General features: G+C 41.7%; 1 protein-coding gene across 3 annotated transcripts; it reads right to left on the reverse strand.

Annotated features, from left to right (window-relative positions):
* LOC106589408 (uncharacterized) lies at positions 1 to 15,917 on the reverse strand. 3 transcript variants are annotated; one of them, XM_014179361.3, is made up of 12 exons: positions 15,725 to 15,917; positions 13,294 to 13,336; positions 12,563 to 12,765; positions 12,201 to 12,282; positions 11,557 to 11,841; positions 8,889 to 9,097; positions 6,352 to 6,387; positions 5,821 to 5,901; positions 5,325 to 5,438; positions 4,524 to 4,568; positions 2,453 to 2,572; positions 1 to 2,328 (listed from the first exon to the last, which is right to left on the reverse strand). In XM_014179361.3, exons 2-12 carry the CDS (start codon positions 13,334 to 13,336, stop codon positions 2,209 to 2,211), a joined length of 1,338 nt encoding a protein of 445 aa, XP_014034836.2. In that variant the 5' UTR covers positions 15,725 to 15,917; the 3' UTR covers positions 1 to 2,208. The 3 variants fall into 3 exon arrangements, with proteins under 3 accessions (XP_014034836.2, XP_014034838.2, XP_014034839.2); XM_014179363.3 differs by lacking the exon at positions 6,352 to 6,387; XM_014179364.3 differs by lacking the exon at positions 4,524 to 4,568 and having other exon boundaries at positions 15,725 to 15,916.
* Positions 15,918 to 16,410: the final 493 nt, after the last annotated feature.

A 16,410-nucleotide genomic window follows, 5' to 3' on the forward strand; every position in this document is an offset into this window, starting at 1 on the left:
AGGGTTTTTGTATTCTGTTTATTGAGATGGATATGTGCATGTCCTACAGACTATTCTACTATAAATGCTAACGATATTCATAGAATAAAAACAAACGGAACATTCCACAAGGTCTAATGATATTGCTTTGGAAATCATCTAGACAGTTACAAAGTGAGAAAAGACGTTCTGTAAGATCGCTTTAAAAGTTACTCCAAAAGCTCATGTGGTATCCCTAAAGAGTGAGGTAACAAAATGTAAATACAAAATGAGTATCGGGAGCCTGGGTTGTAATCATTAGCGCACTGCACACACCGTAGCAAACTGTAGCAAAACATTTGCAACGGAAACTGTTTACTCCAAACGCTTTACAACATGACACAATTCCATTGAAAAACTTTTCACTAGTCTGCACTAATGAATATGTCCCTGGAGTAGCAAGTTTGTTTACAGCTCATGGGGGTATTGGTAACAGACAAAACAAATGCAGTGGTAGAGTAACCTTAATAAACTTGGGCCCTGGTCAAAAGTAATACATTTTTATAGAGAATAGGGTGCCATTTTGGATACTGCCATAGCTTCATTCTAAGTGGTATGATAGTGTGGATATTGGAGTAGAGCCGATATGTGCATAGATGAAGGAATGAGAGGTAGAATGCCAACTCTGGTTCCTTGGCAGTGTCACATTGCAATGGTTGAAAGATGACTAGCTACGATGTAATGATGAGAACGAGGCCAGGAATCTTTCTGGTCAGGTCACATGGTCTGGAAATGCTCGTCACCCGTTAGCGTAAATGTCATTGCTGTTCATCATGTTAAGTTTGTACACCGCAAATTAAAATGTTCCTTGAATATTTATACATACTACATATTTTAACATAATATGAATAATATTAACATTGCTGATTATATACAGTAATAAAGTGGTAACTATTCCAACTTTGTGATTTGCATAGGCTCTTGTGGAACTCATACACCTCTGTTAGCCTCGTTGACGCTACAAAACTGTCCGTGTTCAACCTAGCGTGATGACAATACAAGAGAACAGATGCACAGGAATGACATTTACTCGGGTCAAAAGTAGTGAACTATGTAAGGAATATTTGGGTCTAATAGAATAGCACCCGCCTCCCAATTGTTTTTAATCATAAGCTGCCAAAACAGATAATTAACTCTGCATACCCTGTTGAAATGACAGTAGTTTCATATAAAGTACTAAAATGGTCCATCATGCATATAATGACAAACTAAACTTTGGAACATAAAGGCATTTGTGATTGTATTTACATGTATATACTTGTTTATAGAGAGCTTTGCTTGGTCTATCCAGGGTGATGATGAGTTTTCCTGGTACCATCTGATTGGATCATGACTGGGTGTGATGTAGGTTCTGAATGCTCTGGTTGGATAATGATCGTGTTTCTGTTTTTTTGCGAGATGGTTGGCAGTTGGAGTGTTTCATAGATACTATCTTCACTGTTGAGTTTAAAAAAAGACAAGTTAGAAAAATCTAAGGCTACACGTTTAAAACAATAGATGTAAAATAACCAACCTTTTCCACTGCCTCCCAACCCTCGTCCCTAGACTCTGGCTACATTCCAATTTTCTACCCTTCTCCCAAAGTGTGCACTCGTACAATCCCCCTAGTATATTTCAAATAAATGGACTGGGAATATGGTGGTAACTACCTTCAGCCATTCTTGCACCAATCCCATGCTTCCATTGTCTGTTTCAGCCATTTTGACAGGCTCTGTATCACATCTAATGGGCACTTCCTGTCCCTATACAGAAAATAGGGGCATATTCCAATTACCTACTATCCTTATCTCCTTTCCTTCACTAATACCCCATTTACACAGAGACAAAACCCCTTATTTTTACATTTTGTTACCTTTGTTTATGTGAAAGGGGTAGGGGGTAAAAAAAAAAAAAAAAACAGTAAATAAAAACACAGCTCGAGACATAGTTATGTCAGCTGTTTTTTGTTGTTGTTGTGAGAATGGAGCTCTGCATTTTCGTTGGTAAATTCATTAGCACTTCTCTTGTCTAACACCTCCCTAAATTGAATCGCAAACAGCCCCCATGGTTTATACCTCCCATTAATATCAGTGGTCACACAGGGAAAGCAACGAGGAAAGGAGACGAGGAAAGGAAGCAATTGAGACGTATTGGGACGAGCCCCCCATTACGTTGAAAAGGCCGCTCCTGATTGGGCCATTGGGTGGTGTTCTACAGGAAGTTGGTGGTGTTGGTGGTGGTGTTCTTTCCTGTGTCGATGTTAAACTGGTAGGCTCCGTCCGAGGAGTGGAGGACGTCAGAGGCAGGCACGGGGGCGGAGGGCGATGACGCCTAGGGAGTGAAAGTTGAGAGTTGAAAACCATGTATCCGTAAAGCAAGCAAGTGTGTTTGTGAGACGGAGATGGAGCAAGCAAGAAAAGACAGAGAGAGAGAGAGAGAGAGAGAGAGGACTGACCTGGGGGGGTTGTGGGGGGTGGGTGAGGAGGGGATCAGCAGGAGACATGTTCTCCATCTTTATCTCCTCCTTCACTGGCTCACCTGGAGGCATGGCACTGTACATCACCGGAGCATACCCCTGAAACACACACAATGAGTCACACAAATACAGGTCATGTACACACACACACCACACACACACGCACACGCACACACACTACACACTGAGATGAGAAGGATCCAAACCGGAGCAGCGTATGACAGATACAGATGTCAGTTCTTAACTTGATCACTCTTTTGTCGCTAAGAATTTTCCTGCTGCATCAAAAAATTCTAATGAGCCTCGGCAGTCCCTGAAAAAAGAGCAGTAATCTTTCCTTCCATGAGGGGACAGTCGAGCCATTGGGATCAGGGTTTGCTATCAAAATCATTTTCTCTCTCTCTCGCTCAAACGTTAGTCCTAGGTCCTGTTACAACATTCAAATGTACAAAATGTATCTGAAATGAAGCCATACACATCAACATCTGTCGTTTTATATAGCCTAGTAACACAAGCTAGATCTTGGTCTCCACTAGGCTACGACGCGCAAGTGTCAAGTTTATCAGGTCAACATCGCCCTTAGTCTGTTCAAAAATAACTAAAATGTTCCAATTACAATACCAACCAGAGGGCAAACATATCTTGAAAGACTTTGGTTGCAAGCAGGACTAAGGACCACCGATCTTTTAGGGAGCGGTAATGAGGTAATAATGGTTCCAATTGAGATCAGCTGTGTGGGGGAATTTAGCGCATATTGATGGATTAACGAGACATCAGCTGGCGATGATCTAGTGCCATTGATGGTTGCAATAGGGCCCTTGTTATTTGATTATATTCCAACAGGCTACATTCTGTAGACTACCCATTAGCCTATCCATTGTCACATAATGAAAGGAGAGAAAACTGATAGTAGGCTACCGTTTCCCTGGCTGAGTTGATCAGATGATTTGGGCCATCAGTTGATTGACAGATGTAAGCTTACCGGATGTTCGCCCTCTCATCCACGTTTTATAGTTAGACTATGTATAATTTGTCAGTATAGTTCTGGTCTTTGGTGTGGATTGAAAGCCTGTATTGTGTGGCTTTAATATTTCATTTCGTAAAGCTGTCAAGATGTTTACGCATTTGAGCCTATCCAAAGATGATTTCGTTGAGCTGAGACACTTTTCTACAATATGTAAATGATTAGACTATTTGTTTTACTTATTGAAATAAATGCAATTCACTTGTGGGCCTAATGTAGGCTCAGGCTGGTCACTAGATCACCCAGCACTGGGCATGAACTCACGAGGTTCAGAGTTGGCGCATGCTGCTTAGACCACTGCACTACGACAGTTCACTGTACTTTCACAAGCACTAAGAATACTATAAATACTGATGAAACATAGGCGCGTAGTTTTCCATTTTTGCTGTTTTAAGCCTTTCCCCAACCATAACCCTAACCTTAACCACTTAGAATGAGTGCCTGAACTGTTAACCTTTGAATTGTTTCTGTTTTAACCTTGCGGAGTTAATTGTGTCAAAAATAGACATTCATCCATATGCAGTGGGCCGGATTCAAACCCATGCCGACTCTGTCATATGTGTGCTATGGTCAGCGTCACAGCCCCAATCCTCCTGTACAGTGGCTGTAACCTCTGGACCACACAGTCACTGAGGAAATGTATAATTTATTCTGCCTATTGCTTGCCTTCAACATATAATAAAACAATAGATCTGAAAAAATGATTTTCCCGAACTAAAAATACATCTACCCCCTACAAATATGTAAATGTATTATAATTCACATAAGAATTCACACGAGATGCGCTGTAGCCTGTATGTAGCCTACATAAGGTACAATGTGCATTGTACAAACACCGCTTCCAGCTGCCCCCTGGTGGCCATTCTAAATATTTATTCAGATATTCAAAACTGACTGCTGGATTATTTTCCTCCAGCGACAAATGGAGTCAAATTAAGATTTGACATCTGTTGACACAGAGGACAAGGGTGATGGGGAGGACTGGGAAGAGACACTAGACTATGGTTAAGTAGAGTAGATATATACCATCGGAGCCACGGGATACTGATACTGGTTAGGCGGCCCACTCCACTTAGGGGTCAGAAGGAAGGCAGAGTGAGATAGATTGTAGAATAGAGGGAATAGGAGTAGAGGCTGAGTATAGTTTTCAATAATATAACCAAATATGGTAGAATAGGGTAGAGTAGAAAGTAAAGTAGAATAGAATAGAACAGAGTAGAGTAGAAGAGTAGAATGGAATATAGTAGGGTAGAGTAGAAAAGATTAGAGTAGAATAGAACAGAGTAGAATAGAACAGAGTAGAATAAAATATAGTAGGGTATAGTAGAAAAGATTAAAGTAGAACATAACAGAGTAGACTAGTAGAATAGAATAGAACTGGGTAGAGTAGAAAAGATTAGAGTAAAGTAGAATATAACAGAGTAGAGTAGACTAGTAGAATAGAATATCGTAGGGTAAAATAGAATAGAACAGGGTAGAGTAGAAAATATTAGAGTAAAGTAGAATATAATATAGCACGGTAGAGTAGAATATAACAGAGTAGAAAAGATTAGAGTAGAGTATAATATAACAGAGTAGAGTAGAATAGTAGAATGTAATATAGTAGGGTAGAATAGAACAGAGTAGAGTAGAAAGGATTAGAGTAGAGTAGAATATAACAGAGTAAAATAGTAGAATAGAATATAGTAGAATAGAACAGAGTAGAGTAGAATACAACAGAGTAGAGTAGAACAGATTAGAGTAGAGTAGAACAGATTAGAGTAGAATAGAACAGAGTAGAGGAGAAGAATATAAAATAATAGCATATGGTAGAGTAGAGAGACATACCATAGGAGGGGCACCAGGGTTGTACTGTGGCTGGTTGGGCGGCGGGCCGTTCCACTGCAGGGGCTGGGCGGGGGGGTACATAGGGTCCTGTGGGTGGTAGCCTGGGTTGAACCCCTGAAACAAACCACAGCAAAACAACACCGTCTCACACACACACACACACACAGGCATATTGCTTGTTGATGAAGATTGGCATATTGAGAGTATTAATCAACTAGGACAGACAAAACCTTACTCCTGGAAGGTTAGTGTAGCGTCACAGCCACAATCCTCCTGTACAGAGAGTGGATGTGTCCCAAATGGCACCCTATGGGTCCTGGTCAAAAGTAGCACACTATAAAGGGAATGAGGTGCCATGAGGCCAGACATTTTCTCCCCAGCTCCTTTGTTTTCTGTGCTTTCAGACCTTACAGTTGTGCTGCTAAGTGATCAAATGAACAGATGGAGAGAGAGAAGGCGTGAAGGAGAGAGCGGAGAGATGAACGGATTGACTCACTGGTTGGAATGGGGGTCCGGCCCACTGAGGCTGGCCAGGCATCCCAGGGTTGGGGGGAGAGTAGACCTGGGGGTAACCTCCCTGTACATGGAGGAGCACCACAGTTCCTACAGTTAGACAGAGGGACTGAAATATACTTTTATATAATCATATTCAGGGATGGAATTTAACGATTTGGGGTCCAAATCTGTGCCATGCTACTAGCCCAGTCTGAAAAGTACTAGACTCATTTCATTTCCATCCCTGCTTAGACATATATATATATATATATATATATCCATGACAGTATATACTCATACTGAACATACACAGATAGTGTACATAGATAGACATAGGGACTTCTACTCAATACACACATGCTACACGCACAGTGCTCATGACATGACTAAGACGAAAATAAGAAAATTATATACATATAGAAGGCATTATTGCTTGTCGTTCAGATCAGTGACACAAAGCCATTAACCAACCACACGCGCACGCACGCACACACAGTGTAGTTAATTGAGTAATAATAAATGCATCATGTACCATGTTAGGATCTGGGCCTGGGCCATGATAAAATACCTGCAACAATCACAACAAAAACACAATTTATGGTATTATCGACCGTTCATTCACAAAAGCTCACTGCGATGTCACTATGATAGTACATCAAGGAGTGAGAGGGGAGACGTGAGGAACATAAAGGCAACGGATGGTCCTCTGTAGCTCAGTTGGTAGACCGTGGTGCTTGCAACGCCAGGATAGTGGGTCTGATTCACGGCACCCCCCATACCTTAAAATGCTTTGGATAAAAGTGTCAGGAACACTTGACACCCAGTGTCATAACACGTTATGACACGGTCATAACCATGTCATAATATGTCATAACAGATTACATAACTTGTCATAATATGGTCATAACACTGTCATGACGCATATATTTACACCTGTTCTGACAAATATTTATTCAAATAATTTTTTCCCCTGCCAATAAGTTTCCCTTCGTTTGAAAGCTTGTTCCTTAAATCATTTGTTGTTGTTGCAATGAATTCTTTACAGTCGTGTTTTTTTTCTCAACATATTTTATATAACTAGATAATACACTTTATGACGCTGTCAAAAAGCATTATGACCATCCTGTGTCACTTTACTTGGACTAAGAAAATACACTTTATGACACTGTCAAGGAGCATTATGACCATCATAATCATGATTAACCAGAGAGGCCTATCACGTACATGCCCTTATATTCATTAGTATTCAGTCAAAAAGAGGGTGTCTTGTCCTGCTCCTGTAATCTGCATTCATCCCAGTAATCATTCATGTGTGCGCAACAACAATGATAATTTAATATGGTCAATTAAAACAATATATATATATATATATATATATATAACATAAACATACTGTTGACAGGTAGGCTATGGTGATATGGAATGTTTTGCTTGTGTGGTAGGTTTTGTGGGTTTTGATACTCTTATGTAGGTGTTATAACCAGCCATGTAATATATGTCACAACAGGTCTAAATCTATGTATCATGACATACAAACAGTGTTCCATACATGACAGTGTTATGAGCATATTATAATGTGTTATGACAAATTATGTCAGTTGTTATGACATATGAGCATAAAGTGTGACCAAAGTGGATACTAAATGGCATGTAGTATTATGTACAGTGCATTCAGAAAGTATTCACAGCCCTTGACTTTTTCCACATTTTGTTGTGTTACAGCCTGAATTTAAAATTGATTAAATTGAGATTTTGTGTCACTGGCCTACATGTCAAAGTGGAATTATGTTTTTACACATTTTTACAAATGAATAAAAAATGTATTCAACCGATTTGTTATGACAAGCCTAAATAAGTTAGAGTAAAAATGTGCTTAACAAGTCAAATAATAAATTCCACAGACTCTCAATAATTGTGTTCAACATACTTTTTAAATGAGTACCTCATCTCTGTACCCCACACCTACAATTATCTGTTAAGGTTCTTCATTCAAGCAGGGAATTTCAAACTCATATTCAACCACAAAGACCAGGGAAGTTTTCCAATGCCTCGCAAAGAAGGGCACCTATTGGTAGATGGGTATAAATAAAAAAGCATACATTGAATGTCCCGTTGAGCATGGTGAAGTTATTAATTACACTTTGGATGGTGTATCAATACACCCATTCACTTCAACGGAATGGAGCTAAGCACAAGCAAAATCCTAGAGGAAAACCTGGTTCAGTCTGCTTTCCACCAGACACTGGGAGATGAATTCACCTTTCAGCAGGACAATAACCTAAAACACAAGGCCAAATCTACACTGGAGATGTTTACGAAGACAACATTGAATGTTCCTTAATGGCAGTTACAGTTTTGACTTAAATGGGCTTGAAAATCTATGGCAAGACTTGAAAATGGCTGTCTAGCAATGATCAACAACCAACTTGACAGAGCTTGAAGAATTTAAAAAAGAATAATATGGTAATATTGTACAATCCAGGTGTGTAAAGATCTTAGAGACTTACCCAGAAAGACTCACAGCTGTAGTCACAACCAAAGGAGATTCGAACATGTATTGACACAGGGGTGCGAATACATATGTAAATTATATATTTTTGTATTTCATTTTCAATAAATATGGAAAAATGTCTAAAAACAGGTTTTCACTTTGCCATTATGGGGTATTGTGTGTAGATGGGTGAGAGAAAAAAAATATTTAATCCATTTGGAATTCAGGCTGTAACAACAAAAGTCAAGGGGTATGAATACTTTCTTAAGGGGTATATAACAAGGGTTGTGTCCCAAACGACGCCATATTCCCTATAAAGTGAACTACTTTTGACCAGAGCCCATCGGTGCAGTACTTTTGACCAGAGCCCACTAAATAGGGAATAGGGTACCATCGGCCCTGGTCAAAAGTAGCGCACTACAGTATATAGGGAATAGGGTAACATTTGGCACTATTCCTTACATAGTGTACTACTTTAGGGCAGAGCCCTATGGGGTGCTTAGTCAAAAGTAGTGCACTAAATAGGGAATAGGATGCCATTTGGGATTTCGCCAAGCCACCATCAAACTACCCCTTACCGGGCCACCAGGTCCAGGGGACACCCCTCCGGGGATATTGTAGCCGGGAGGAGGGTGCAGAGTCTCGGGGGTCCCCTGGAGGACGGCTGTGGGGTGGGGGGATTTCTTCTTGAATATCTTCTTCTGGCAACAGCAGCAGATACCTGCGGGTATCCCCAGTAGGAGGAGCAGGGCCATGAGGGGGTTAGCTGCTTCATAGGCATGGTGGTCTGGAGGGAGAGAGGAGGGAGGGAGGGAGGGAATGAGAGAAGGAAGGCAGGAGAGGGGGAGGAGGACAGAGAAAGAGTGTGACAGAATAAGAGAGAGTCGGTGTGAAAGAGACAGGGAGAAAGGGGAGAAATCGGGATAGTAAAAAGAAAGAAAGAGTGGGAAATTGGGATGAGAGGGAAAGAGATCAGAGAGTCAGTTACTGTAGCTGCCTATGAGGTCTTTCTCAAATAGCCCCAAAAGCATACAACTAAAATACAGACCGTGATAATTTAGCACAAAGGACCCGAAGAGCATGTTTATTAGAAGACTATGCTTAGTACATGCTTGGGGGAGGCAGGTATCCTAGTGGTTAGAGCGTTGGGCCAGTAACCTAACGGTTGCTAGGTCGAATCCCTGAGCTGACAAGGTAAAAATCTGTTGTTCTGAACAAGGCAGTTAACCCAAGGCCGTCATTGTAAATAAGAATTTGTTCTTAACTGACTTGACTAGTTAAATATAAATAAAATAAATAAAAAGTAAAGAAACACAGTAGAGACCAGTAGAACTGAGACTGGTGGCCATTTGAAGTGTGTGTAGGTGCCTGTCGGAAACAACCACTCTGGTCTACAGGGGCCTCTTTCTTACACTCTTAGAAAAAAGGGTTCCAAAAGGCTACTTCAGCTGTCCTCATAGGAGAACCCTTTTTGTTTGCAGGTAGAACTCTTTTGGGCTCCATGTAGAACCCTCTGTGGAAAGGATTTTACATGGAACCCAAAAGGGTTCTACCTGCAAACAAAAAGGGTTCTCCTATGTGGACAGCCGAAGAACCGTTTTAGGTTCTAGATAGCAATTTTTTTCTAAGAGTGTAGGGTTGTAGGGCAGTTAAAATAGGTTGGAATTCCATATGTCACTCATGGCATGTTTCTGGTGTATGCATGGTTTTCTTACATGACCAGCAAGACATAGAGATTAAACTGAGAAATACATAAACACTTGACTCTTTATATGCACATTGTTGAAGAAAGGTTTCAAATTAAATCGCGCTCATTGGTCCTGCTTCGTAGTATACCTTTCAGGGCCCATAGGGACGCAGACGAAGTGAAAAGTGATGACAGAATGAACAAGCACAACAGGAGAATAGGAGTGCTCAGTCAGAATGAATTCAGCTCTTTGCTATCCTTTTTGTATGCAGAGCAGACCTACTATAATTAAGCAATAAGGCACGAGGAGGTGTGGTATATAGCCAATATACCACGGCTAAGGGCTGTTCTTACGCACAATGCAATGCAGAGTGCCTAGATACAGCCCTTAGCCGTGGTATATTGGCTATATACCACACCTCCTCGTGCCTTATTGCTTAATTATACCAGGCCTTTCAGCCTATCCTGTACGGCTCAGTTGGTACAGCATTGCGCTTGCCACGTCAGGGTTGTGGGTTTGATTCCCATGGGGGACCAGTATGGAAAAGTATGAATATGTATGTATTCACTACTGTAAGTCGCTCTGGATAAGAGCGTCTGCTAAATGACTAAAATGTAGTCAGGGCTCTAACTACCCAGTTCATAATAACAAATAAACCCCTGCCCTTTGGCCTATCCCTTCTCTGGAAGTCAGCAGATGGAATATTCGAAAACATTTGGAGGCCTGCTGGTGGGCAGAAGGAGTGAAGATGGCAATTCTATGGAATTCTGATTCCTGTGAATGGACACAGTAGTTGTGTCAATTCCAGAATGGATTCCTTGTAGCTCTAGTTCAGTTTGTACACTCATGGTATCTGTCCCAAATGTAACACAATTACCTATGTAAGCACTACATTTGACCAGTAGTGCACTTAATAGGGAATAGGGTGCCATTTGGGACACATATTGCAGTCTGAGTGGTGAAGACCATTGACAGGGTAATACGATACTTGGATAGCCACTTACAGCCAGCCAGTGTCTATGGAGACCAAATGGCACCCTTTTTCGTATTTAGTGCACTCCTTTTGATCAGGGCCCATAGGGCTCTTTAGAGCAAATAGGGAGCCATTTGGGACATATCCAGCATATATGCAGACCAAGGTTTAGAGCAACTAACAATGCCATTAATTCATTCAGAACTATCCGTAATCATGGTTGCATCCACATTAATGTAGAAGTTTCATCATTGTATCATTTCAAATGTAAAGTGCTGGAGTACAGAGCCAGAACAACAGAAAATGTGTCGCTATCCCAATACTTTTGGAGCTCACTGTAAATAGCATAATTTATATTCTAGAATAGAATCCATTCTGTGTCTATGATGAGAACCATATATACACACACTCTACTCTTGCTGTTCCCAAGCAGGGTTGAGGTTAGGTAAGTGGGGCTATGCCATTTGAAGCAGCCAGCATATATGCCGACCAAGGTTTGGAGCAACTAACAACGCATGGTGACACAGCAAAACAACACACACACACGCACTCTCCTTACACACACTCCCCCACACACACCCCCACCTGTGAGTTCCATCCTGATGATGGAGACCACCCTGTCTCTCCTGTCCCTCAGCGTGTAGTAACCCACGTCCGTGGTGTTGACGTTCTCGATGGTGATCTTGGTGGAGTAGGTCTTGACCCGGTTCCAGTAGTCCAGGTGGTCCTGGGCGACCACGGCCCCATCATGCACCAGGGTGACATTGGCGTCGGCGCCAGAAAAGGAGAGTTGGGCGTCGGCTAGGTCGATGCCCTCCAATGAGATGTAGAGGTCCTCGCCCGCCACGCACTTCGGGTACTCACGCCTGGCTGGTGGGGCGAGAAAAGGTGTGAGAACGTGTTACGGGCGAGAGAGTAGTTGGAAACAGAGATGGGGCAGGCACATGAAGAGGTGAGAGAGAGTAAGAGGAAACTTAGCATTAGAGGAAGAGAGTGAAAGAAAGAGAGGGGGAGTACATGAGAGACAAGAGAGTGGGGTGGGTGAGAGAGAGTAGTTGGAAAGAGAGAGAGTGAAGGAGCAAGCAAGAGTGAGAGCGAGAGAAAGGGAGAGACAAAAAAGGCAAGAAGGATCTGTACACCAACTGACAACAACAAAGGACGATATTTCAATAACATGCAAAACAACAGCTCTCCCCACCACCCCACCGTGTACCCCCTCCTGCACTTACTGTTCACGGCCACTTTGAGCAAGGAGATCTCCTTGTTCCAGTGGTCTCTCTGGACGTAGGTTCCCTGGTCCTCGTAAGTCACCTTCAGAGGGCAAAGATCAAATCTAAGTGCATTTAAAATTGCTTCATAATAAAAACAATACAATTCAGTGAAAGAGATAGATAGAGGATGGTAGTCACATTAGCGGAGGTGGTGCAAATGTATTACTAATGGTCAAAATAAAGTGGTCTTTTTTTGTTAAGAGGAGGACACCATCCCCCAACACCCCCCCCTCGATTGGACATCTGGTGGTATGATATGATATACCTTATTGTCTCCTAAGGAAAATTTGACTTGGACAATTGAAGAGTCAGTCAGTCACCTTGTCCAGATACCAGCGCCTGTCAGTTCCTGTCCCAGACACCCGTCCCTTGTTGGTCCGGGCGCCACGGTCCCAGTACAGGTAGGTCTTCATGGGCTCTGCAGCAGGGGTGAACTCCAGCTTCGAAGAGCTCTTCGGGAGGTAGATCTTCAGCTGACGCCCGTGGGACAGACGCTCGTGCAGGTCTTGCATCGCATAGCCATCTGAGAGACAGAGAGAGATGGGGGGGAAGATAGGGAGGCAGAGAGAGATGGAGTGAGAAAGACAGGATTAAAACACTGTAAATTGAAACCCTTTTAATGATGTATTTTCTCTACAAATCTCTACAGCTGTTCATTATATATGGACCCTGGACAAAAGTAGTGCATTTTACAGGCCCTACGATGCTGACTAATGCCAAATGTGAGGTGAAAGTTAACAGGTACAATAATGGTGTAGTGTAATATGGTGTAATAATGGCCTTATGTACACAGTAGTTTAACTTTTAACATTGCATCCTATTCATCTTGAAATGTCAACAGCCCTCCTCCTTGGCTATGTACCACCCCCCCCCGGGCTTTATTGCTTAAGGAATTTGTTCATCAACGTGTTTTCTGGATGACATTTCATTGGAAGGTTAAGAGCTAATACAGTAAGCTAAAACTCCCACGTACTTCTTCAGGTTCGAAACTTGTACCACATTTTGTACTTCAAAAATAAAACATTTCAATTATGGAAAATAAATGACTCACCCACACTGAGTGTTCCCAACAGGATCCACAGGCTCCACATCATCTGTGTGGGAAATAGAGATTTTTTTTGTGAACAAATGACCTGAAATATAATTACAGTGTGAACAGGTCGTTGTGGGGGCTATAAGACAGACAGATGATGAAGAAATCAGTGAAAAGAACACCCTCCCTACAATCAACCATGGGAACATTTAATGATGCTCTGGGGTTGTTTGCTGCCTCTGGTACTGGGGACCTTGAACATGTGCAACATACAGCCCTTAGCCGTGGTATATTGGCAATATACCACAAACCTCCGAGGTGACTTATTGCTATTATAAACTGGTTATAAACGTAATTAAAAGAATCAATCAGCATTCAGGGCTCAGACCACCCAGTTTAAAAAATATTTTATAAACAACTTTATAAACTGGGTGGTTCGAGCCCTTAATGCTGATTGGCTGACAGCCGTGGTATATCAGACCGTAAACCAAGGGTATAACAAAACCTGTTTTTACTGCTCTAATTATGTTGGCAACCAGTTTATAATAGCAACAAGGCACCTTAGCATTTGTGGTATATGGCCAATAAGTATACCACGGCTATGTCATCATGAATTCAGCAGATTATCAGGTGTTTTGGACTCCAATGTTCAACACAGTGTCCAGAAACTGGGTCTCCATTGAACATTGTGGGTCCAAACACCCCAAACACATGACAAAAAAGAGCAACCAGGAATGGTACAAGATGAAACACTGGACTGTTCTGGAGAGGCCAGCGTCTAGTTCAGATCAGAATCACATCCAAAACCTATGGCAAGATCTGAAAACAGCAGTAGGTGGAGGGCAGCCCTCAAACATTGAAGAATTCAAGCAGTTTGCTGCTTAAGACTGGGCCAAATTGCCTGTAGAAAGGTGCAGCAAGCTCATCGATGGCAGCAACAATCATCGACTGCAGTTATCTTGGCCAAAGGCTGTGCAAACAAGTGCTCCGGGTGGCAATCATTTTGTCCATGTCATTTGTCTTTATTTTCCAAATTCAAACGGAAGTTTACAGTAGTATATAGTGCAGTGCACTACTTTTGACCAGGACCCATAGGTCCAGGAGTTAGGCTACCAGGTTAACGTTGGTCAGTCAAACAACTACCCCCCGTCTCAAACCAGACTTTACAGCCATTCATGTTATTGTAATGTTTATGGTCCTTTCCCTCACAATTTGGAGAGCATCAGTCAAGTCAAGGGCGGTGTGGGGTCGTGCGCGTTTCATAAATGTGTGGGCCACAACGATCCTTTAAAAATTGTCACACAAGGCCCGCAATTCAATTTTAGATTTCTTATTTAACTAGGCAAGTCAGTTAAGAACACATTTTTATTTACAATGACGGCCTAGGAACAGTGGGTTAACTGCCTTGTTCAGGGGCATAAGGGCAGATTTTTGCCTTGTCAGCTCGAGATTTCGATCCAGCAACCTTTCGGTCACTGGCCCAACGCTCTAACCACTAGGCTACCTGCCGCCCCGATTAGAGATAATGAAACAAACATAATTTCCATGACTACATCAAATTCTACAATAGGCCTACAGGGCCACAACAGCCCATGCAATTTATAACGTGATATTTTTTTTTATATATAATTATTATTATGTATTCATTTTTATTATTATTTTAAAGCCATACATATAGCTATTCTTTGGCATCTCTCACGCCTGATAAGCCTATATGAAACATAGGGCTTCAACCTGTTGAGGATCCAAAGAACATTAGGCTACAGTGAGGAGCCTAATGGCTATCTCTCCAGAGAGCTAGCGGTTCACATGGGGCAGTTAAATCTACGGAGGGTGCAGCGCCTTTCATTTGGGAAGGGGAGAACGACGGCAATAATTCTCAGGAAAAAACCCCAATAACAAACAACAACAAAAAACAAGGATGAACCATATCAAGACGATTTCTAGAAAATAAGAGCATCTACTATACGATGATCTTTTCATTAAAGAAAAACAAAACATTATGTTAGGGATAGATAGAATACGATTAAATCACATTATTACACCTAGTGCGGATCGCTGTGTGACGGGTAGAAAACAATCCCAACACAAAACAATATGCACACGCATACGGTCTATGGCACACACCCACAACCACCTCTTCTCATCTCCTTGCTCGACAGAGGCTCTCACGCAAGCGCCCAGACCATAGCACACCATGCGACAAAAATAACAAACATCACTAACCGAGGCAATGCAACAACAACAAAAATGATAAAAGGAGGAGAGTTTATTGTTCGCCTATGTTGCAAAATAAAATAGACCAAATAAAACTAAACGCCGCTACTGCTGCATGGAGAAAGCAGACAGCAGAAATGAAAAATCGAATTATGAGCCATAAACATGGCCATCGCACAAACATTCTTATTGTGCATGCAGACGATATGTAGTAGGCCTATAGGCTACATACCTTGATAGGAAAGAATCTAGTTGATTATTTCCCTGTTTTTCTCCTCCAAACAATGTATCTATGACGGGAGAGCGTCACGCGATGACTCGATAGGCGACGGATAGTAGTAGGCCAAGCGTACGATTGATGCCGGAGCTCTGATGCTCCGAAGCGGTTTTCAAAAGACTTCTGATCCGACCAACGAAACTATAAACCCTAGATGACATTCCACTGTTTTGAAGCAACGGCGCTGTCAGTAGGTTATATAGTGGGGTAGAATCTCGTCTAGGCAGTATTATATATTACTTTTTTTTTAAACCACACAGCTGCACATTGGTGTTAAATTAATTTGTTTTATGTGCTATAATGTTAAGTTATTCGTCTTTATCATTTAATAGATCCACAGAAGCAAGGTGGTAGTTTAACTAAATTCAAATCTCCATAGTCTTTTCATTAGCTAATTACTTTTTTTGCCATGTAGCTAACTACTTGAACTACCCACACAATTGTTCACCCCCCGAAAAGAAAAAAGAATTATAATCATAATTTTCTCAAAAAAACGATCCCCTATTTTTCTCTCTCTCCCTGACAAGTGGGCTAAGCCAATGCACTCACTCTATGGTTGTCACTGATACCTCAATACACTGTTAACATCTGACTCCAGAGTGATGTGTTCGGTTACACTTTATTGTAGGGTACACATATTA

Source organism: Salmo salar, chromosome 28, assembly GCF_965601325.2.
Source record: "Salmo salar chromosome 28, fSalSal1, whole genome shotgun sequence".
In the NCBI taxonomy this organism is placed as follows: Eukaryota; Metazoa; Chordata; class Actinopteri; order Salmoniformes; family Salmonidae; genus Salmo; species Salmo salar.

Coding starts and splice junctions, on each gene's coding strand:
- LOC106589408 (XM_014179361.3), bottom strand. CDS start 13,336: ATGATGTGGAGCCTGTGGATCCTGTTGGGAACACTCAGTGTGG. Junction 5,439..5,820: donor CCGGACCCCCATTCCAACCA/GTGAGTCAATCC, acceptor GGTTTGTTTCAG/GGGTTCAACCCAGGCTACCA. Junction 4,569..5,324: donor ACCCTGGTGCCCCTCCTATG/GTATGTCTCTCT, acceptor CTGACCCCTAAG/TGGAGTGGGCCGCCTAACCA.